General features: G+C 47.6%; 1 protein-coding gene across 1 annotated transcript in view; it reads right to left on the bottom strand.

The window, feature by feature from the left end:
• The window catches only part of CTNNBL1 (catenin beta like 1), a 1235052-nt gene that overhangs the window by 842083 nt on the left and 368494 nt on the right, over nucleotides 1–24475 (bottom strand). Inside the window, exon 4 of the mRNA XM_069652387.1 lies at nucleotides 17357–17496. Within this exon, the coding sequence (XP_069508488.1) occupies nucleotides 17357–17496 (140 nt within the window). The remainder of the gene's footprint in view (nucleotides 1–17356; nucleotides 17497–24475) is intronic.

Raw genomic sequence — 24475 nt, 5'->3', positions numbered from 1 at the left:
AAAGTGAAAAATGAAAAATCAGAGAGAATCCAGGACATTGAACAAACGGAACAGATTGAATGAAGACTAAGAAAAAGAATGGTGACGTAGTACCTCCGGTTAAAGTACATTGAAAAATACACTAGCGCGAGTGAAAACAGCTGGACGAAAATGGAATTACACTTTTTAAATAAAGAATAGTAAAAAAGTTAAACATTTACTGTTCAGTTAAATAATTAAGTAAAAATGTAAACATTACATTTCAATTTAAGTTTATCAATAATAAAAAATTAGGTATTTATAATACAATAAAAAAAAATTCCTTAATGATTGGTAATATTACTGGATACCCACGAGACCACTTACATAAAGGCAATGCGCAGCGTGCCGGAAGAAGAAAAAGCAGTGAACCAAGACCCCATCCTGACAACAAGAGGCACTGGCCCATTGCAAGCTGCAGACCCGGTGACATGATCCCGGAGTCAGAAAGGTAACAGGGAGAGCGGGAGGTCCGGGGAGGGCACCGTATATAACAATTGGGACACTTGCACTCGTCCGAATGAAAACCAAGAGGCGAAGAATAGTGGGTAGCATTACTGGGTCACTCATACTCGTCCCAGTGAAAGATAAGTGTGGCTAAATCCAAAGACTAGCACTGACACCACCCCTACTACTCCCAGCACCCATCCACATGCCTGACCGCATGGCTTGCTTCTCTAGCGGAGCATGGCGAGCCCCGCTAAGCCTTTTTTGGCCAAATGCACACGCGCATAATAATCATTCTCCATGACCTCCAACATGCTGGACTTCGGTCCACTGAGTGTGTTCCCGAAACTATAATAATGGTAAAATTGGCGCTATTCAAATGACGAGTACAAGTGCGAAAGAGTGAGAATCAGTGCTAGGTTACTCATATTCGTCTCATTGAAATACAAGTGTGGAAAAATAGTGAGAGTCATTATAGGACTCCTCAAACTAGTCCCAGGGAAAAATAAGACTGGAAGAAGTGTGAGATTTACGATTGTAACTATCATAATCATCCCAGTAAAGAACAGTTATTCCAAATACCCAAGAAGAACAGGAATTACAAGACTAACAGTGCGTCCTGACCAACTCTGTCCATCCAGTCGCACTTTCCGACCCAATCCACCCTTTCCCTGACCCACCATCAACCCACCGTGACACTGACCATCCGCGAACACCCAGGAAAGCACCACCCTCACATCTTTCCACAAAGTCACCTGCCTCTTTTTTCAATGCCCGCTGCTTGGGCAAAAACAGACAGCATCTATGACCTCCTAACCTCTGACAATCCCGATCTCATGTTGGTCACTGAAACTTCGTTCTCGGACGACTTAAAACCAATCGCACAAGCAATATTCCCTCCGGACTACACTCTTCACCCACAACAGACCCTCTGGAGGAAGCGGTTTAGGCTCCATCCACAAACCTCACATCTCCATCACCTTCATCGAAACACAACCCTGCACAGCTAACTGCAAATCCCTCTCTCTCCTGCCCAATCTCTCACACAGCTTCCTACTTGTCTACAGGCTCCCTGGATATGACAGACATTTCGCCAACAGCCTATGTAACTCACTAGAAGCCATATCAGTTAACTGCACTCACCATCCTGTGGGACTTCAATTCCTGGTTCGACGTGCCTAACAACTCCATGACTCTACCCCTGGTCGATAGTCTTGAGGCACTCAACCGTACCCAGTATATCGCAAGACGCATGCACACTGCCAGCCACAATCTAGATGCCATTTCCAGCTCCTCCAACCTCATTTCCACATCCAAACCCTAAACCCCTCATCTGGACAGACCACTCAGCCATACCTTTCTCTCTCTGCACACCGTCCCCACCTCCAAAGGTTTCCTCTATCCCTACATCTCAGCTCAAGTGCTGAAAGAAGATCAAGGTACCACTTGACCTGGTGGTTGAAGCACTGCAACACGCCCTTCCCTCATTCCTGGCCACAAATAGACCCTTACCCATAGAGCTCTTTTACTCCTGGCTTAACGACTCACTCCTTCCTCTAACCCCTTTCAAGTCCACTCCGTCCCGCAACGGACCTAGCCCCAAATGGTTCACCCCCTCTTCCTGAAGACTCAAAAGCCAGAACTCCCTTGAGCGCAAATGTCGAGCAGCCGGAACCCCACAAAGCACATCAGCGTTCGCCCACCACCACCAAAATTGCAAATATGAGATTGAAAGGTCAAAAAAAGACTACTACAATAAAAAGAAACCCGAGCTGCCGTAGCAGCTGCAAAAAACTCCACAGGATCATCTCCGAATTCCTGAACCCTTCCTGCACCGCTGCCCCAACTGCCTCCTCAAAAACACTCTGCAACTTACTCTCTGAACCTTTCCACAAAACAGCACTAAACAGGACGGCCACCCTAAATGCCAAACTGCCCAACCTGTCTGTCCACCCATTTCCCGCTCTACAAGAAACAACCCTCCCGGCCTCTCAGAACCTTCCGTTCTGCTCTTTCAACCCTATCTCGAGCAAACAAGAAGTTTGTCAAACTTCTATCTGACAGCCGACCCTCTTACTCCCCTCTTTACCCCTGTCCCACCTCTCTCCTCTTCACATTCACATGTGCAGGAGAACTGGCGAGGTCCATCCTTAACTCCCTCACGTCTGGGAAATTCCCAGAACCCTTCAAAACCGCACATTTCAAACCTCTTCTTAAAAAAGCATTCCTTGAACCTCACCTACCATCAACTAAATGCCCTTTTCCAACACCCAATTCTTGACAAAGCTAATCGGCTGCACTGCATACTCACAGCTCAATCTCCTAGACCCCACACGCAATCAGGTTTCCACCCATGTCATGGAACAGAAACCACACTGATCTCTAACTAGAATGGCCTCAAAGTCACTGTAGACTTAGAAGGATGCGTAGCACTTGTTCTTCTTGACCTCTCGGCAGCGTTCAACACCTTCAACCACACGATCCTCTTTGACAGACTGCACTCCCATGAATACGAGATTTGGCGCTCAAATGGATCGCTTCATTCCTCACGAATAAACAGAAAATTATCAATCTTCCCTCTTTCCTATCCACCGCAGGCCGAGTGAACACTGGAGAACCCCAAAGCGCCTGCCTCTCACCTCTTCTATTCAACCTTTACATGTCCTCTATGCCCTGAATCATCCACTCATACAACCTCACCTGCTATAACTATGCTGATGCCACACACATCTTGAGAATTCCTAAATCGAGCTCCGACCCTTGCCCTAACCTAGCAGCATGTCTCACCGACAACGACCGCTGGATGATGACCAACGATCTCCTTCTGAAGCCAGGGGAAAGGAGATCATGTTATGTGGCAAAACAACACTATTCCCCTAAACTACTCCGTCCACCCTCTCTCGCCAACTCCCCTCCCACTCCCCCCACCACTGTCAAAAACCTTGGCTACACAATGGACTCGGACCCAACTCTGTAGCACCACATCAACAATGCATATAAATCCTGTGATTTCCACGTTAGGTTTCTGAAGCGCATCGTCCCTTACCTCACCTACCCCAATATACTGCAACTGTCCAGACTTGACTATACAAATTCCCTCTACCTGGGTGCACTGGTCTACCAACTAAACAAACTCCAAAGTGTCAAAATCTCAGCGGCAAGATTTCCTCTCGCACTGGGAAAAAGGGATCACATCTCACCTGCTCTCCGGACCCTACATTGGCTCCCAATTGGATGTAGAGCCACCTTCAGAATCCTGTGCATTACTCACCGAGCGGTGCACAAAGCGGGCCCCAAATACCTACAAGAAAAGATTATGCCTCATCACCCAACCTGCACCCTAAGGTCAGGCACAGCCCTCCTCCTAGTGGTCCCTGCCTCCAAATCAACCAGGATTGGAGGGTCGGCCTACTGAACTCTGGTGACAACTTTGTGGAACTATCTGCCTCCGTGCATCCGACACAGCCAAGACCACATGGCCTTCCGGAAGGCACTCAAAACCTGGCTTTTCCCCTACAATCAAGTAAGTGACCGTTCTGACCACTCAGCCCATCACCAGAGGTAACCCTTGCAATACGGGCAGGTAAGAAACTGGGACATGGAAACCAGGTCCAATGATCAATTAAATTTGAACACTATGCACAGGATGGCCTCCTACATGCTCGGCAAACGACTAGTCGCCCTCACCTGCCACCGCCATTGATTGTGCTACCCTTAACCAGTCTATAATTGAATAGCCAGAACTCCAAACCGTAGACATAGTAGCACTTATGCCCTACGATATGTCCTCCAGCAGGTTTACACTACGCTCTCAGGTTAGAAAATATCTACCCCTAACTAGCAATTATGTACTCCTGCCATGAAAGGGGTTGGATCATAGCCTCCTTCCACCAGGTAAACACTACGCCCCCAGGCCAAGAAAAATCTATCTCCTATCATCTGGATCATTTGCCCTAGACTCGTAACCCGAGCAGCAATAGCAGTTATGTACCTACGCCATGACTGAGCTTGATCATGGCCTACTCCAGGTAGGCACTAGATTATCAGTACAGGAGAGGTCTATCCTGGCTTATCTTAACTATGTGGAAATCTATTAAGCATGTGATGCCTTACCTGATCTGCCTGTGAACTGAACCCCAAACCACTTCACGTGGGGAACAGTATCACCAGGATTATGATGTTTTATTGAGACTGCCCTTGTCTCTTACTCTTATTCCCTACGCTCTCCTATCAGGTAAGTGCTCGAGCGCTCTAGCACATCTAGCTTCTGCAAGGAACTTTGTTGAATCACTCAATTCAAACCAGAAATTAGGATGGGATTTTCCATCCACCGGCAGTAATCATTTAACCGGGACCCAACATTTGGATCCATTAGCACTTATGCTCCTATTTTAAATCCCCCCTAAAAGCAATACGCTTTAGAAATCAGGCATCGAAACTGGCGAGGCAATCCCCAGCAAGGGAACATCGATGTGTTGTCACTTAAGCCAAACATGAATAAAGAGAGAAAGAATATGATAAACTGAAAGCCTTTGGAGCCCATCAATAATGACACCTGACACTGGACCAAGAGCAATAGCTGTTAGCCAGACACAGCACTAACAACAAAGCTTGGTCGGATGTTGGACTTTCACGTACACCAAGTACCAGTCTTCATAGCTAGGATGTACTTGTGCGTCTTAGTACAGAACTGGATACCGAGAAGGTGCCACCAACAAGGAATTGCTGACTCAGCAAGCCACAGGGATGACAATAGAGGCTGATGCTGGACCGGGCTCACAAGCACTAGCCACAATTTCTAGGATTAAGTTGTTGGACCGACAACTGACCTGGTTTCAGCTGCACTCCAATAAGCAATTGCAGACCCAACAAGACATAGGGATGACCATGGCCTAATAGCGCTAACCCCAAAGGGAGATGCAGTCACCTAGACAAGCAGTGGTAAGACAACAGGAGCAGGGTCTCCGTCCAATATGCTAACTCTTCGCTGAACTAACAAAGAATAGAATGCAGCTATACCCCATGATTAATCTGCCTAGCTGCACACATACCTCCACTCACAAACTCCTGTCGCCAGAATGTAGCCACCCAAGTCCACCTGGCCTACTACACATTCTACTGATCTTGCACAACCACTGCACCACGCCTAAACCTAGAATGCAGCTACACACCACTTAATCCAATATGTCTGCACACATAACGAGTGCACCCAACCATGATTTACTACACTACTCTCCCCACTGATCTGGACAACGGTCCCCGAGGACGTTCAACCCACAGCACTTTGAAATCATACCAATGGTGAAAGACTTTACAAATGACCAATAACATAACAATCAAGGCAAGGAGAAGACATTGAGTCAAGAAAGACTTATGTTTGATTAACAATCAAAGAACAAAAGAGCAACAGAGAGGGGGATCAATCCAATCTACCAAGTAAACAAGAGAATACATTGAGAAAGAGAAAAAGAGAGAGCCAGAGAGAGAGAAATAAGGAACAAGTTACTTACCTGTAACTGTTGTTCTCCAGCATGGGTCTGGCATGGATTCACATGCTCATGAATATTCCCCGTCGTCAGGCCGGGAATCATCGGTATAGAAAAAATCAGTATCAGTTTCGTTTCTGATCTGTCTTTCTCGGTAGTAACCAATCACTGGTCTCTGGGTCATACTGCCCCCAGCCAATGACTGCCCTCTCCCTAAGCCCCACCCCTGGCAGTCATCCTCAGATTTGATAGCACGTGAAGTGGCAGTATGACCAAGTGAAGAGCCGCAGAGGGGTAGGCGGGAGGGTTCGCATGTGAATCCATGCCAGACCCATGCTGGAGAACAACAGTTATAGGTAAGTAACATGTTCCTTCTCCAGCATGGGGTCTGGCAAGGATTCACATGCTCATGAATATAAGAATACATAGCAGTATACACATGCACAACCACGGGAGGTGGCAAAAGGCTCAATATCAAGCAATACAACAACTCAACATTAAGCAACTCTTACCTGCTCATCAGGCTCACCTTAGGCGAACAGGTTGCGCAGCACTGCCTGGCCGACTCTGGACTCCTCCCTGGAATCCCGGTCGACGCAGTAGAATCTCATGAAGGTGTGCGTCGACCTCCACATAGCAGCCCTGCAGATGTCGAGCAGGGGCACACCAGACAGGAACGCCGTAGTAGCAGCGATCGCTCTGGTCGAATGGGCCCTCGGACGGCCTGGCAACGGTCGGTTTGCCAACCGGTGACAGTGCATGATGCAGCCGGAGAGCCATCTGGAAATGGAAGTCTTCGAGAGAGCCTTCCCTTGATTCACAGGTCCAAAGTTCACAAACAGCTGTGATGTCTTTCGAAAACTCTTCGTGCGGTCCACGTAGAACTTCAGCGCTCTAGCTACATCCAGCGAGTGCAGAGTCCTCTCAGCCGGCTACGAAGGCGACGGGAAGAAAACTGGCAACACCAAGGGCTCGTTGAGGTGGAAGTCCGACGGCACCTTGGGCATGAAGGAGGGGTGCGTCCTCAGCACCACCCTCGTGTCGTGAAAAGTCAAGTATGGAGGCTTGCAAGACAGGGCCTGGATCTCTCCCACTCGTCGTGCAGAGGTGATGGCCACGAGGAATGCTGTCTTCCACGACAGAAACTTCGACGGCACTGAATGCATAGGCTCGAATGGGGCCCCCATGAGCATAGTCAGCACCACGTTGAGCTCCCACGCCGGGGCAGGGGCCTTCACCGGCGGGAATGATCGGAACAGTCCTTTCATAAATTCCTTCACCAGTCGATGAGACCACAAGGACGCCCGTCCTGTAGTTCTGGTGTAACGTGAAATGGCAGCCAGGTGTACCTTGATGGAAGCGTGAGATAGGCCAGCCTTGGCCAAAGATAATAGGTACGGCAATACTTGAGGGGCCGTAATCCGCAGAGGGTTAATCTTCTGTGCACGGCACCAGACAGAGAACCTCTTCCATTTGTGTCCGTAGCACTTGAGAGTTGAGGATGCCCTGGCCTTCGCAAGAACCTCTCTGCAGTCGGCCGGGATGTCGTATCCTCCAAACTCTAGTGCTGTAGGAGCCAAGCCTGCAAGTTCAGCGACTGGTTCGTGATGAAGAATGGCGCCTCCTTCTCTGGAGAGAAGATCCGCGTCCGTCGGCAGCTTGACTGGTGTGGACGCTGACAAGTCCAGAAGGTCCGGGAACCAGATCTGCCTCAGCCACGCCGGTGCAACGAGGATCATCCTGCACCGGGACCTCTTGAGCTGGTTGACGAGCCGGAGTAGCAACGGCAATAACGCATAAAGGAACAGGCCGTCCCAGGGGAACGAGAAAGCATCGCCCATGCTCCTCGGTTGGGGAAACCTGCTGGCGAACCTCTGGCACTTGGAGTTCGCCGCCGTCGCGAAGAGATCTTTACAAATGACCAATAACATAACAATCAAGGCAAGGAGAAGACATTGAGTCAAGAAAGACTTATGTTTGATTAACAATCAAAGAACAAAAGAGCAACAGAGAGGGGGATCAATCCAATCTACCAAGTAAACAAGAGAATACATTGAGAAAGAGAAAAAGAGAGAGCCAGAGAGAGAGAAATAAGGAACAAGTTACTTACCTGTAACTGTTGTTCTCCAGCATGGGTCTGGCATGGATTCACATGCTCATGAATATTCCCCGTCGTCAGGCCGGGAATCATCGGTATAGAAAAAATCAGTATCAGTTTCGTTTCTGATCTGTCTTTCTCGGTAGTAACCAATCACTGGTCTCTGGGTCATACTGCCCCCAGCCAATGACTGCCCTCTCCCTAAGCCCCACCCCTGGCAGTCATCCTCAGATTTGATAGCACGTGAAGTGGCAGTATGACCAAGTGAAGAGCCGCAGAGGGGTAGGCGGGAGGGTTCGCATGTGAATCCATGCCAGACCCATGCTGGAGAACAACAGTTATAGGTAAGTAACATGTTCCTTCTCCAGCATGGGGTCTGGCAAGGATTCACATGCTCATGAATATAAGAATACATAGCAGTATACACATGCACAACCACGGGAGGTGGCAAAAGGCTCAATATCAAGCAATACAACAACTCAACATTAAGCAACTCTTACCTGCTCATCAGGCTCACCTTAGGCGAACAGGTTGCGCAGCACTGCCTGGCCGACTCTGGACTCCTCCCTGGAATCCCGGTCGACGCAGTAGAATCTCATGAAGGTGTGCGTCGACCTCCACATAGCAGCCCTGCAGATGTCGAGCAGGGGCACACCAGACAGGAACGCCGTAGTAGCAGCGATCGCTCTGGTCGAATGGGCCCTCGGACGGCCTGGCAACGGTCGGTTTGCCAACCGGTGACAGTGCATGATGCAGCCGGAGAGCCATCTGGAAATGGAAGTCTTCGAGAGAGCCTTCCCTTGATTCACAGGTCCAAAGTTCACAAACAGCTGTGATGTCTTTCGAAAACTCTTCGTGCGGTCCACGTAGAACTTCAGCGCTCTAGCTACATCCAGCGAGTGCAGAGTCCTCTCAGCCGGCTACGAAGGCGACGGGAAGAAAACTGGCAACACCAAGGGCTCGTTGAGGTGGAAGTCCGACGGCACCTTGGGCATGAAGGAGGGGTGCGTCCTCAGCACCACCCTCGTGTCGTGAAAAGTCAAGTATGGAGGCTTGCAAGACAGGGCCTGGATCTCTCCCACTCGTCGTGCAGAGGTGATGGCCACGAGGAATGCTGTCTTCCACGACAGAAACTTCAACGGCACTGAATGCATAGGCTCGAATGGGGCCCCCATGAGCATAGTCAGCACCACGTTGAGCTCCCACGCCGGGGCAGGGGCCTTCACCGGCGGGAATGATCGGAACAGTCCTTTCATAAATTCCTTCACCAGTCGATGAGACCACAAGGACGCCCGTCCTGTAGTTCTGGTGTAACGTGAAATGGCAGCCAGATGTACCTTGATGGAAGCGTGAGATAGGCCAGCCTTGGCCAAAGATAATAGGTACGGCAATACTTGAGGGGCCGTAATCCGCAGAGGGTTAATCTTCTGTGCACGGCACCAGACAGAGAACCTCTTCCATTTGTGTCCGTAGCACTTGAGAGTTGAGGATGCCCTGGCCTTCGCAAGAACCTCTCTGCAGTCGGCCGGGATGTCGTATCCTCCAAACTCTAGTGCTGTAGGAGCCAAGCCTGCAAGTTCAGCGACTGGTTCGTGATGAAGAATGGCGCCTCCTTCTCTGGAGAGAAGATCCGCGTCCGTCGGCAGCTTGACTGGTGTGGACGCTGACAAGTCCAGAAGGTCCGGGAACCAGATCTGCCTCAGCCACGCCGGTGCAACGAGGATCATCCTGCACCGGGACCTCTTGAGCTGGTTGACGAGCCGGAGTAGCAACGGCAATAACGCATAAAGGAACAGGCCGTCCCAGGGGAACGAGAAAGCATCGCCCATGCTCCTCGGTTGGGGAAACCTGCTGGCGAACCTCTGGCACTTGGAGTTCGCCGCCGTCGCGAAGAGATCGATCTGGGGTTCGCCCCATCGTCGGAAGAGTCGGTCCACTTGATCCTGGCGCAGTTCCCACTCGTGGCACGAGCGCAGCGCTCTGCTGAGTGAGTCGGCGACGGTGTTTTTTATCCCTGCCAGATGAAAGGGTACCAGAAACATCCCTTGGGCGACGGCCCAATGCCACAGATCCTGGGCTTCCTTGGGCAGGGGATCTGGTTCCTCCCTGCTTACGAATGTAAAACATCGTGGTGTTGTCGGTGAAGATCCTCACCACCTTGCCCTTGAGGGACGGAAGGAAGGACCTGAGGGCCCAGAACACTGCACGGAGCTCCAACATGTTGATGTGGAGAGTCTTCTCCTCCGGGAGCCAAAGGCCTCTCGCGTGGAGACCCCCGGTGTGCGCTCCCCAACCTTCCAGGGTCCACCGTCAGATGAGAACAGACACCCCACCAGCGTATCGCCTGACGGAACGCTTCGTCGAGCAGGATCCCGTCCTCGAAGCTGCCCGTCGTCTCGATCCAGTGGGCGTCGAGGAATTCTTACAAGGGCCGCATCCGAAGTTTGCAGTGGCGCACCAGATAAATGCAGGAGGACATCATTCCGAGGAGGGACTTGATAGACCTCACTCTGGCCACGTCCGTGGCCAGCAGACGTTGCACCTTTCCCAGGATGGTCCTTATCCTTTCCTCCGACGGTGAGGCCCGCCGCGCCACTGTGTCGAGCTGTGCTCCCAGAAACAGGGCGACTTGCGACGGGACCAGGTGGGATTTTGGAAAGTTAATGGAGAACCCCAGGTACGTGAGCAGCTGGACGGTCTTCGCAGTGTGTTCCACGGCAAGCTCCATTGTCCTTGCCCGTGTGAGCCAGTCGTCCAGGTAGGGGTAGACGTGGATCCCCTGCAGGCGCAGCCGCGCCGCCACCGGTGCTAGGCACTTGGTGAACACCCTGGGCGCCGATTTTAATCTGAACGGGGGGGCCTTGAACTGGTAGTGCCGCCCTTTGACCACGAACCTGAGGAACTTTCGGTGTCTCTTTAGAATAGGGATGTGGAAGTATGCATCCTCCAAGTCCAACGACGACAGGAAATCGCCCTCCTCCAGCTGTCCCAGCACGTGCTAGAGGGTGACCATCCAGAACTTCTGTGCCTTGATGTATTTTTTCAGTTGTCGCAGGTCCAGGATGGGATGCCATCCTCCTGTCTTCTTCTTTACGAGGAAGTATCTTGAGTAAACTCCAGAGCCCGGAAGCCTCTTTGGAACAAGCTCGATGGAACCTTTCCTGAGCATCGCCCTTACTTCCAACAGCAGTTGAGGGACGTGATTTTCCTTCCTGGCCACAGGAGGAATGCAGGGGCACCTCTTCTGGAACTCGAGGGTGTGCCCCAGGGCCAGGGCGTCCAGCACCCAACGGTCGGTGGAGATGGACTCCCACACGCCGACGAACTTCGTCAGCCGGCCTCCCACCGGGATGCTTCGGCGGGGGCCCGACCCGACGGTCGGTTCAATCTTGCTTGGAGGCCGCTTTGCTTCCTTGACCACCTTGGCGACGATGGCGGGATCCACCCGACTTGCCACGTCCCCTGTAGGCCTCCTGAGACGAAGTTCTTGCCGCTTGACGGTACGTAGAGGAGCTGCTGCCGGCTCCCATGGAGGCACCCTGTCTGCCTCCGGAGCTCGGAAAGGACGGCCGTCGCTGTTGGAGCACACCCAGTGCACGGGCCGTCTTTGTGTCCGTCTTGATCGCCTGAAGGGACTCATCAACCGCCTTGCCAAAAAGGTTGTTCCCATCGAAGAGCATGTCCAAAACCTTAGTCTGTACGTCCTGGCGGAAATCCGTCGCCTTGAGCCATCCTCGTCATCTCAGGCAAACACTGTTGCTCAACTGACGGAAACCGGTGTCGGCGATGTCCGTAGCCACCGTAATGGCGTGGTCCGAGGCAATCTCACCTTCCTGTAAGATTTCCAGGGCCTCAGCCCTCTTGGCGTCCGGAAGGAAGTCCAACAGAGGGGTGATCTTGAACCACAACTCCCTGTCGTAGCGGGCTACGATGGCCAGGGCGTTGGCCACCTTGATGGTCGTCGCTGCAGATGAGATGACCCGTCGTCCCATCGCATCCAGCTTCCTACCCTCGCCGTCCGGCGGGGAGGTTGAAGTCGAGGCCGATGACCCCCCCCCCCCCGCTTTCTTCTTGGCCGCCGCCGAAACGACCTAATCCGGGGTAGGTTGCGCCCTAAGGCACAAGGGGGCAGCGTCAGGGACCCGGTACTTCTTCTCGTACCGGTCCCTCTTCGCAGGAGCCGTGGCAGGGTTCTTGAGGATGGCGAGCCCCTCATCCCAGATGTCATCAAGAAGCGGTACGGCGAGGACCGTCTTCCTTTTAGCCTCGCGCCGTTGGTAAAGGAACCCTTCCTTCGGGGCAGAGCTGGAAGAGCTCGGATGCCCTGGAAATCATAGCATGGAAGGATCCAATTTTGTCGGGCGGGGACGCCCGGGCAGGGGGCGACGGGGGACACGTCCCGTCGTCGCCTCCGACGTCATCCGTACCCGTCGTAGTCGTGTCCATGCCTGTATCATCCCCGTGGGTAGTGGACCGGGGGGAAGGCAGAGAAGGCCGCAGAGGCGGGAGAGGCGGCCTAGGATGCGTCCTCCTCCTCTTAAGTGGTGGGCTCTCCGAAGGTCCTGGCTCCGGTTCCCCCGTCGGGTCTGGCTCAGGTACCTCAGTCGGGGGAAGGGGCAACCTAGTCCTCATCTCTGAGCATAACGACTGGATGGCTGACAAAATGGCCGCTGAGGTGTCCTGTGGCGCCGGAAACGACGGGAGCGAGGGCTCTTGAGGAGCCTCGTCTGCGACACCGTCGCCCTCGTCGTCGCCCTCGTCGGGATCCCTCCCGATGGGCTGGGCCTCCTCCACGACTTGGATGAGCTCCTCTTCAGAGGTCGTGTCCGTATCCACGATGGCCACCAGCCCCTCCCCCACCCTTTCCAACGAGGACTTTGTGGGGGTCTTCTCGATGGGCCTGAAAGACGACTCCCTCCGCAGTGGCAGGGAGACTCTGGTACCTGAGGGCGCCTCCACTGGTGTAGCCTCCACAGGCTGAGCCAGGGCTGCGGCGACATCCTCAATCGAGGTCTTAGCAGGGTGAATTAAGGCCAACATCACCTTCTGTACGCCTGGGGCCTTCACCTTGGGGGGAGGGTCCGAGCCTCGCTCCCCCTCTGCCGGAATCTTCGAGATCGACCGGGGCCTCTCCAGAAGCTTCGCCGGGTTCTCGGACTTCCTCTTACCCGAGCCAGAGCGTTGGCTCGTGGTTGATGGCGCCGGGGAGGATGCGCCCTGCCTGGCAGCCAAGGAGCCAGACCGTTCGGCGCTCCCGGTGCCCGCGGACTCGCGGTGCTTAGCCTTTTGTTGGGCCCCCGTCGCCGGGGCGCCCTCACAGGACTTAGAAGACCGCTCAGACTTCTTTTTCTTCTTCTCGCCTGGCGGGCTCTTACCTTCCAGCCAGTTGGCGAGACAGAGGTGGCGATCCTGCATGGTCCGCTCCGACATGTTCCCACAAAACGCGCAGTCCTTTTCCTTGTGCGTCTTGTCCTCATGGAGACAGTAGAGGCATAACGAATGCTCGTCCTTCTTGAAAACGTTCTGAAGCTGGCATCCAGGGAAGGTCCTGAAAAGCTTCCCGGGCGTCAAGCTCCCTTTCTCCTGGGCCATGTTCGGGGTAGGACTCTGAACTTCTGGAATCCTCCAAAAGCATGACTCGACGAAAACTTCACCATTGAGGGGCGTAGAAACTCCGAAACGGATCCCCGTTGATCGGATGTAGAAACGGTGGAGCTTGAGGCTCTATTTAACCGCAAAAATGAGAAAATCTCCTGAAAAAAGCGCGAAAACGCAGCAAAAGCTCGAGAGCTACAGCACGAGGACTCCCAACACTTGAACGTGCGGTAAAAATCTGAGGATGGCTGCCAGGGGCGGGGCTTAGGGAGAGGGCAGTCATTGGCTGGGGGCAGTATGACCCAGAGACCAGTGATTGGTTACTACTGAGAAAGACAAATCAGAAACGAAACTGATACCGATTTTTTCTATACCGAGGATTCCCGGCCTGACGATGGGGAATATTCATGAGCATGTGAATCCATGCTGGAGAAAAGTCGAAAAGCCCTATAATTAAACTTACGACTTGGTGGTAGTAGAATTAGCCAAGAGCTAACTTTGAATGCTTCAATAAAGCGGACTTGCTGATAGTGACCGACGACTGACAGCAGAAGGGAGTCATTCACCTGTGCCTTAGTTGATTTGGATAGTGATAGGGTCAGAATAGGTTCATTTTTGGACAAATAACAGATTCATTTCTTTTTGGACATTCACCGACAACTGATGAGCACCCTAGTTAGTTTGGTTAGGTAGGGAAACCCATAGCATAGGGAAAGTCAGGCATTTCTTTCTTTAAATAAAGATTTAATGAAATGGAAGTTTAGAGTGTCTCCTTCTTCTGACCCATCACAGAGGTCAGAAACAAGCCAAGGAGATTACATTTGAGCAAAATGCTCTGAAATGATTTTGTGTATCGAATTCGATTTTTCTTTGTAATGGTAGGTTTATAGATTAGGCACAGTTAGGTTTCTAGATGTCGAAAAAACTATTTTTTTTATGGCATCCAGACGTGCACCCTTTTAACTCTTTTCTTAGCATACGGACCAGGGTAATAGGGCTAGAACAGAGTTTTCGGAATTAAATGAGTTAAACCACAATGAGTTGTCTCTACCACACTTCCCTTTGGTCTCTTAAGCACCATTCTGACTTGCTCGTGGTACAGCACTACAGTGTATTAAGCTTCTCCTTCTTTGATTTACAGCCTCTGTATTTGTGGGATTGGCTGGGTTTGCAGGGGTTGGTGGCATTCCAGGTGGTGTTTCTTGTCCTTGATGTGTTTTCATTAAGTTACGTCTTATAATGGCATAAAAAGTTTAAGCTTGGCAAACCCAGTCTATTCTGGTCCTAAAGTGGCCTTAGTGCAGACGATAAACCTATTGTAACTGTTGTGGGGAGCTTGTAGAGAGTATGTTAAAGTGTAAGGCACTTTTAAGAGTTTTCCCCAACATTCCATTGTAAATATCTGTTACACTTTCTTATCTTGAACAAATAAGGTGTTAATCTGTATGGTACACTGTATCCGTATTGTATGTTTTTTATAAGTGAAAAATCCTTGTGAAACTGTTGTCCTTGCCAGTATCATCTGCCTAGTTTGTCTGTGATGAGTCTGTATTTTAGGGAATATGGGGTGGCGAGAAATCCCAACCAGAAGAGATATTGATGTGGCAACCACTCTATGGAACGTTTCATGGTGAGCCTACATGCTAGCATAATGACATAGCTCTGCCAGCAATAAATATTTCTAAATTAAATTTAGAACCCAAGTGCGGTCTGGTTTCTTCAAACCTCTGAGGTTTTTGGTAGAGACTAGCACCACCAAATCACTAGACCCAGTTGTCAAACCAAGCCATCTCTGCTCCTGTGACTCCTGGACTCCCAACGGTGAGAACAGTTGTCCCCAATAGCCTAGCCTTACCTAGGATAATTTCCCAACCTGAGCAGGGTCAGAGAAGATGGTTAGCAAAGCTGTTTTGACCCCATCCCACACTCTGCCCCATTCTGTTATATGTGGCCCAAAGTTCTCTTTGGCAGACAACTTTGTTTTAATATGGTGGCAACCTGGTAACAGGAATCTCCCGAGCTAGATGTGTCCCCATTTCCTACACCGGAGAACTATGATTTTCATCATACGAAAAGTGTTATTTTATAAAACACCTAAATACTAAATTGAGTTTGAGGGGTTAGTAATGTGAAGCTTTAACTGAGTTTAGTGTTCTCAAGGTTTGACATTTTATTTTGAAAAGTAAAAATAAATAAACCATAACCTACTCTACCAGGGGATTCCCTGCCTATTCTAAGACCTAAGGGAAAACCTGCTTTCCTTCACAAAACTAATTTTCACACTAAACAACCAAAATATCAAAGTAAAGCAACAATAACCTACATAAAAGACAGTAACCTAAAGTCAACCAAGAATCAATTAGGGTCTTGGTTGACATCTACTTGTTCTGGCAGATTCCGTTTCCCTCAGGAATGGCCAAAGTCAATTTCTTCCAAGGAAAACAAAGTCCCAGATAAGTTCTTGCAAAATTCCTAAGAAATAAAGTCACTCAAACAAAAACACAGTTTCTTCTTCTCTGGATGAAAAGCTCCCTTTTCAAAGCTACACAAAGAAAAACCACCAATGGTAATCCTGGATAATGTTAAAAAAAAAAAAAAAAAAGAATGTCACTTCCACTTTAATAACAACTTTACTTTCTGCAGCGTCTTGTACACAATTTGTCAGGTTGCTTCTTTTAAAGGAAGTTGCTCCCCCTATGACAACATCCTTGTCTTCGTGTTACTGTGAGAGCAGGGTTCTCTGCCTCTCAGACTGCTTCTACTTGAACTTCTTCAACGTGTAACTGGTCTGACAAAAATCTAGAAAACCACAGTTCATCCCTCTGCTGCTACAACTTTATATTGTGGAAATGTTTTTAGGCAACTCAAACAAGACTCTTCGACCTCTACAGTTTGCCAAGGCACTCTTCTTTCCACTCCTACAAGAAAGGGCAGCCTCTTTGCCTTTCCTCCAAGTCTTGTAGCGATCACAGAATCTGCTACAGCTTCCAACTGCCACACTTTCAGCTTCACAGATGCGTAATAATTTATTATTACAAGCACCCAGCTCCCTTTCCCAGCTTCATTTGCATCTTCATGTCTACAGGGTTAACCCCAAAGTTGTAATGCCACTCTCCCAGTTGTATATTACTGTCAGCCTTGTATCATAAGACCCATGGGTAGTTTCAGCTTCAACAACTTCAAGACAACGAGCTTCAGTTCTTATTTTGTCAGGTTTCCTCTTTATAAGGTTCTGTCTACTGACTAACATTTCTGGTTCAATGGGAGCAATGGAAGGGGACCTACAAGATTTGCATAATTTGATCCATTGTTGAGGGCTTGTCTGGGAAGAGAACATTAGGTCATTCAGGGAACATGAGAGTGTAGGCTCCTCATAAAAGAATCCCTTTTTACAGAGGGCATCGAGACAAAAGCATTGTTGTAGGCACAGAGCTGGTTGAGAAAAAGCAAAAAGACATAGTAAGACAAATAGATATTTTTTTACAAACCACAATAGATCAAGATCTTTATTTGCACCATATACTATCCCCTACTCCGTCTTTTCCCTAATACTGAAGAAAAAGAAAATCTTATGTGGTCCATTCAATGTACGACTACTCTCCTCGCATCACAAAGTATGTTCGAGTTCTTTGGGAATACTTGAAACGTGTAAAGAAAAAAAAATCAAAATAGGCAGGTGCTAGACAAGTACAATTGATTTATCAAAGGATATCTGTGTTGTCATGTCCCAACAACCCCAGCAGGGAATGCACTGCATTTAATTCAACCAACAAGTGGTACAGATCCGGCATGGTGGCAATGACGTGCATCTCCTGAAGAATGTCATTCAGATCCAGCTCAGACTCCATGAACCTACAAAAAAAGAATGAAGCAGTTTAGGCAGATGCCAACAGAGGGATCAAGTCACAAAATGTGTGTGGTAATCAATTTGTTTATAACTAGACCATATGTGCCTAGAGGTAGAGAAACATCCATTCCTTCTTTGGTTACACAGTGACTAGAGGTAGAGAAACATCCATTCCTTCTTTGGTTACACAGTGACATTTCACAAATATGCTAACAATCTAGGTTAATTTCTAGACTGTCTTAAGCATGCTCTTCCAAATTAGCCTGTTCACTAAATAGCTTATACAAGTGTTAGCCTTGCATAATCCTCTCGGCTATCCCTTTCAAACACCATGCTTGGTTGGTCAGGACCATAACCTGGAGGCCCCACAAAATCCACTCGATCACAAGCATTGTCAAGTACTTTATAGATGGGTCAAGAAGCATTTTCATGGTAGGAATCCTGTGGCAACGGGTCCCTCCTGGAATGCTTTATGCACTAATGGTACTGTTCTCGACTGCTCTATAGGTGACTGCAGTGCAAAAGGTAAATCCCAAATACATGGAAGCCAACTTTTGGCAGTCTCCAGTTTAAACCTAACCCGTTCGTGAAGAAAGTCAGGGGAGGGGGCTCTGTAGCAACTTCGAGGAGGCTGTGCACTAAGTCTGCCTGGGAGAAGGCCCATTTCTACTTTCGCAAAAAAGAAATCACAGAGGGTTGACAGACACTGCTGAACAGGAATTCATGTGGCCTCGTACTGGTGTGGTTCAAACCTTTTTTGCAAAATACTCCTCAGCGGGCCCTCAAGTTCATCATTAGAACTTGATGAATGACTTATTTGGCTACACAATCCAGGCTTGCACAAAATTAATTACATTACAGTGTACCTGGTTATTGAACTGATAAGTAGCTACAAATATGTTTCTCTATCGATGTATGTGTACTAGGAATTTATAAGCTTGAACCAAAGTGTGTGTCAAGCTTGGTAGCCCTACCCTTGGTGCTGAGAAAGAGAAGTATAGCAAGGGGTTTGAAAAATGAACAGATTGTAAAAGAGTTGTTTAATGGCTTTCTGATGGCCAGGCTCTGACCTGGAAGAGGCCGAAGCACACATGCAACATTACACATTTAACTATATTTCAGCATCTGTTTGCTGGTAAAACAAAATAATAATTCAGGTAACATACTTTGCCATTTAGTGTATATTGTGATTAAAAAGTCCAAACAGTAACCCACACTGTAACCTTATCCTGGGCCCACACTGCTGGTCCGTTGTGTGTGGGATCAATTATCTGAACCCAATGGCAAATCCTAAATTTTAGTCTCATTTTAAACCTTAGCTCAAACAAAGGAGCTATTGCAAACCCTAAGTGTCACCCACATGTATTACAACCCTCATATTAGCATCGCCGAATGAGTACTTCACATGTGGGATTGTTTAAGCTCTGCAATCTATAGTATATTCTTGTCACCTGGCATTTTTCAATACAAAAAATACTATGCCATTAAGTTCATGGATAGAGCGAATTTCCCCAAAGTTAAGTAAGTAAACTAAGTTGCTAGACCTCTGGGTCTCTGAGGATTGTAATGCCTACTCATAATTTTAGAAGGATCTGCAAACTAGCTGGTACAATGAACATGGCATGAACAATAAGCAAACAGTCCCCTCACCACTATTACGTTTAGCAGTTTCATAGAATATCATATTCAAAATGCTGCTGTAAATGCACAACAGATGTCATAATTGTTCTCCCTCACAGATATGAAACAATATGTGCTCAACACACCTAGCTAAAGCCTTTGCCACTACTGCCACCAAAGAGTGGTTTGTGTCAACAACTCTTCCACTATCTATACCACCAAATATTTTAATTTCCTCGGGTTCAGAACCATTGCTCTCTAGGTTTGGCTCACAATAGAATGTATCTTGTGAGATCACTGCACATCTGTAACTGTAGAGCATATTGTTGGGTAATTTGCGAATGAGGGAGTTCTGGCTGCGGCCGCTCATTTTTTTATGTATCCATTTTAAATTGTAGTCTGGTTATTACCTTCAAGTGGAAATGTACTTCTATAAACTTCTCTTCATGGTTAAATGGCATCTGCCTTATCTAAAGCCTGGAACATTGCTCTGCTAAATCTTAAAATGAAAGTACTGCTTATGAAATCAAAGGAGACTTATCCAATTGTGCTCTAGGACAGATTTAATTCATTGTAGTAGGCGATGCTTTGCAGATTTCAAATGCCTATTTCCAAAGAAAATTATCCAGGACCCCATAAACCAGTATTTCCTTCATCAAACTCCCCCAAAAATACCTATTTTCATAATTATTTGTCCTACTTACCAAACAAGCAGCAGAGCACAGTGCCCTGAAGAGGGTGTGAGGGACTCTTACTTGTCACAGTACATGCTAAATCACTCCTAGGCCTCAATGTTACCATTAAAGGAAGGTGCTAGGAGTAAACCAAGACAGCATCTTTGTGATGATCAATTTATGGATAATCACGGTTGTCATAATACATGGGGCAATATTCTAAGTGAAGCAATCTAATTTTGACAGACCAGGTATAGTACATATTTTGGTTAAGTGGAGACCAGTCTGCACCCCCAGGCACTTGAACATTTATGGTAGGCTGTGGTTAATATGAATATTGTCTGTTGCAGATGCTTTTGCAGCTTTGGTTTGAAAAGACTATCTGGTTTTTGAATGGAGGGCAAAAAAACTGTGATTGTGTTCTGCTAACCAAAGTAAAAAAGTGTTTTTTGCGATTTCTTTCATTTGTTTCAGGGTCTAAACATCACAAAATAAAGACCAGCTTTGCACAAGGCAGTTGCAAAGGGCATCCGCCACAATGTGGGTCTTTCGCGTCCCCCTGGCTATGTTTTGAAGAGGGGTGATGGAGGGGTAGCGTCCCACCTCACGTCTGTCCTACTGCAAGCCCAACCACCACAATCCCCTCGCCCTCACCACTTATCTCAAAAGGCTCTGATTTCCCTCCGGGCTTTGTCCCGAATGAACAGACGTACACCAGGTTGTGCAACGTGACGCAGCCTTCCGAGTATCGGTTTCTGGGGGACGTGACCGCAATACTTTTATTTCTATGGTGTATTTGCCTACACTGTCCACCACAAGAAAGCAGGCCATTAATGCACACGCTAGCGATATGAGGGTTATTTTACTGTCTAAAAAAATCAATCTCCCCCACAAAAATGTAAATAATGGTTTTAAACATCATACGTGCTAGATACCTAAAGAATGTCTCCTGCTGTGACTAAGTTCCAAGGACCATATAGGGAGAATTGTGCTTGAGAAAAACAAAAGAGGTGATAGCTGGAAGGTTTAGAATTAATCTTAACCTCTGGCATTTCTCTGGAGAACAATCCAGACCATCTTTCTTCGCCTGCCATCCTATTTCAGAATGGGGAAAGACAATATGCCAATCGGGCTGAGTCCCACCCCAAAAGGGGCAGTCTCGCCCAAACTGCTAGATCACATCACTTCTGCATGAGACCACAAGCATCCCCAGACATGTTTCTGCCTCACTAGCATTTACAGATGAGCCATAAATAATATTGCCAGCCCAGTGAAATTACTGAGCACTCCCTTTACTTCAGCATGCAACAAAGGACGGGCTCCTGAGATGGCAATGTGTTGTAAAGAAACGTTGTTTTCCTGTTTCTTACAGTACCCTGGCCAGTGAATACACAGTGGGGACAAGATATGCAAACCCGTTGGGATGCGGACTGTGGGGATCTGTTTGCCTAAATGTGTGTTGGAAATGCTCCTTCTCCTGTACCGAGAGGGTCTAGGGCATCGAGTTGTCAGAATCCAAGAAGTGAGAGGCGTTTGGTACCCCATACTTCTTGCTGGCTCCTGTCTGCAGGCTGTGCGGAAGCTGGAGAGTCATCGTGTGAGGAGGTTCTGGTGATGGCAGGAGTCCCAAGGGACTGGCATCATGCAGGTAGCGAAGCAGATAAAAACATATGCATGTGTGGGTTTATGTCTGTGTAAATGTGAAATTTGTAGCATATCTGTGCATGCATGAATGAGAGAATGAATGCTTTATGTAGGTGCGCAGGGCCAGAGTCTACGGCCATGGAGGAGAACCTTTGATTGTGGGGCGGGGGGCATGTTTTCTAACAGTGGTGGTTCATTTTTATGGTATTATGGGCAAAGCAAACGATTATTTGTCTTACATAGGCATATCGGCCAACATTGGCCAAGCCAATATAGTCCTATTTTCTTACAGGGGAATGGCATTCAAAGGCATTATGGGCAAAGCCAAAAGAAGTTTATTCTTACATGGGGATACTAGCATATAACTGGCACACAAAGCAAAGACATCGTATACAATGTAATTGCTGGCATAATGGGGAAAGCAAATATGTTTATGTTCTTAAGAGAAATACCGGCAAACACTGGTGCAGCCAGCATGGTCATGTTTGGGCACAGCCAGAAAGATGATTCTTTTCCACACAGTAATGGAATATATTGAAGGCAACATCAACATAAAAACGAGTTTCAAAATGCGCCTATGCAATGCTGGTTAATTGGCATCTATTAGATGTTTTAATGTGTACCCATTTTTCACAGAACGCGTGCTGTAAAATGCACCATTTGAACCAATTATTTAAAAAATGTTCTTCTGAGGAAGCCCCTCCAAACACCTAATTGGCTGGTAGGAGCTCCATCATTACAGTCACTCATGTGCATTCATGGGAAATGTTTACACACCTCCAATTAAAAACTTCACAATCCACCACTATACATGATGTGAGGAAAATTTTACAAATTTGAGTAAAAAATTCAAACGAGCTCCGTAATTTTAATGTCTGCTTACACATGAAGATAACAGAGCTAGTTCATGTGTGTGCGACATATTTTAATTGTCTTTAAAGAAGGCATATCTTTTGGATTGCTGTTCTGTGTATGGGCTTTCAGAAAGAAAATGCCCTTTTGCAATTCTTATAACCTAAGCATTAAAAAGTAAGGCCTTGTTAAAAAAAAAAAAAAAAACAATGGTGACTTGCACCCTCACTTTCAAATAGCTTCTGAATTAAATTGATCTGTCCTAACAAAAATAGAGTTACTTAGTAAAGTATTTGTGAGGCTCCAAGCATGGCATACTGTGCAGTGCTCGCCCCATCGCTGGCTCGAGAGGGCATTGGGAGGATTTGTCTCTGGGCTTCAGAGGAGGTTTTAGTACGTGACAGCCGGGCCTCGCCGATGACAGACAGAAAAATGGGCCTCACACCTGGAAGGAGCAATGCCTCCCTGTAAACACTCTGTATTAGCTAGAATATGGCAGCTGGTGCATGCAGGCCCCTAACCCCAACATGGGCACAGGGCCCTGGCGTTGGCCCAGGCTGCCAATGCCCAAGACTGGCCAGGAACCTGAGCATAAAGAGCTAAACATGGAAAAAGAAGCGCAACAGACTGAAAGGAGAGAGATGGGAATTCAAGATTAAAAAAGAAAAGACTGCAAAGGATATATGAAAATAAAGCCCTAAAGAACAAGCAAGCGGTGAAATAGCCATTACAAATGTACATTTGATAGCATGCCAGCTCCTTCTGGCCTCTTGGGGGAGAGTCAATTGTCATCAATATACCCTACCAGTGTGTGTCTTACAGAGAACTATTGTGTGCGTGTCGGCCATGAGGTCTATTATCAGGAAGAGAGCACACCAGCAGAGATCTTTTTATGACAATCACAATAGGTAGAAGTACTTTTGTCCACAGGAGAAAGGCTCCCATATGGAGAGCGGGTGGAAAAGATAGGACACCAGGAATCAATTGAAGCTTTGGATAAAAAAACTAAGTAAAGGCTCAAAGGAGCGGATCTACTAAAATCACAATGAAGATCAACTTCACGCTGATCAGAATATAAAATACAATGTCGAATGTAGCCCATATTGCCAAACCTATGAGTCACCTTTGCCTGGTATTAGAACCGTTGATAATATCGAGGCTGTAAAAAAATAAACAGTGAGCATTCGTCCAAATAAGTTTACTCAAAGACAAAATATCTCAACATCCCAAAGATGAACAAGGCCCACATGGGAATGTTGCTATGAGGCTATACTTTACTGGTCACAACAGTAATGAAAGAATAAAAGGGGCCGTACCATGCAGGATTTAATTTACAGAAAACATTGAAGTAATAGTCAGTGGCCCCTCCAACCATCCCCCAAATTGAGAACTGTGTTAGTGAATTCCTGAATGAATATTTGCCACCCTGCAAAGGAAAACGGATGACTCCAAGTCAGAGTAGCGGTAGAGGTTAAATCCAATCAAATTAAACACAGAGCTACAGTGTGTTTCTCCAAGAGTAGTAGTAGCGTTTCTTTTGAAACATTAATGCATAAAACCAGAAAACATCACAAATTTAAGCCAGAAAAATACTGAAGCAATACCAGTTCCGCTAGAATGCGGCATTATTTACAGATTGCCAAAACTAACACATTAAAATACATAGATGCTACCCATGTTTCGATCTCTATTCATATAATTAAACAATGGCATTCTACAAAAGCAAATTACTCTATCAATTACAAAAACGGTCAAACTTATAAAACCGTCAGCCTAATAGTCATCTTTCAAATTCTTACAGCTTGGACTGAAATGTGAGCGCCAGCAAACCCTGCAGCACTGTGCTTGCACAATATACAAAAATATGTAACACGACACTGTCTAAAATTGAAGCGCAAAGTCAAAAGGATTGTCCCCCTCCTAATTTGGAAAATGTATATATGTATAAAATAAATCACTGAGAAAACGTTTATTAAGGTGCAATTAAGTTGCACAGATTTAACGCAACAAAATCCTTGAAATTCAGCGGATGAGGAGTGTCATGACCAGCTTAAGACGGCGCTCTCCCATCGATGTCCGCTATAATGCCATGTTTCACCATCACTGTCTTGTGGCCAATGCTGTATTTGACTTTTATGGACTTCATTGACTCACGGTGCATCACCCTTTCTCAACTCTCATGCTGGACTTCTTT

Source organism: Ambystoma mexicanum, chromosome 3p, assembly GCF_040938575.1.
Source record: "Ambystoma mexicanum isolate Mex_15411 chromosome 3p, UKY_AmexF1_1, whole genome shotgun sequence".
NCBI classification, from domain to species: Eukaryota; Metazoa; Chordata; class Amphibia; order Caudata; family Ambystomatidae; genus Ambystoma; species Ambystoma mexicanum.
Note: the sequence above shows the minus strand (reverse complement) of the source record. Positions and strands in the feature narration are given on the sequence as shown.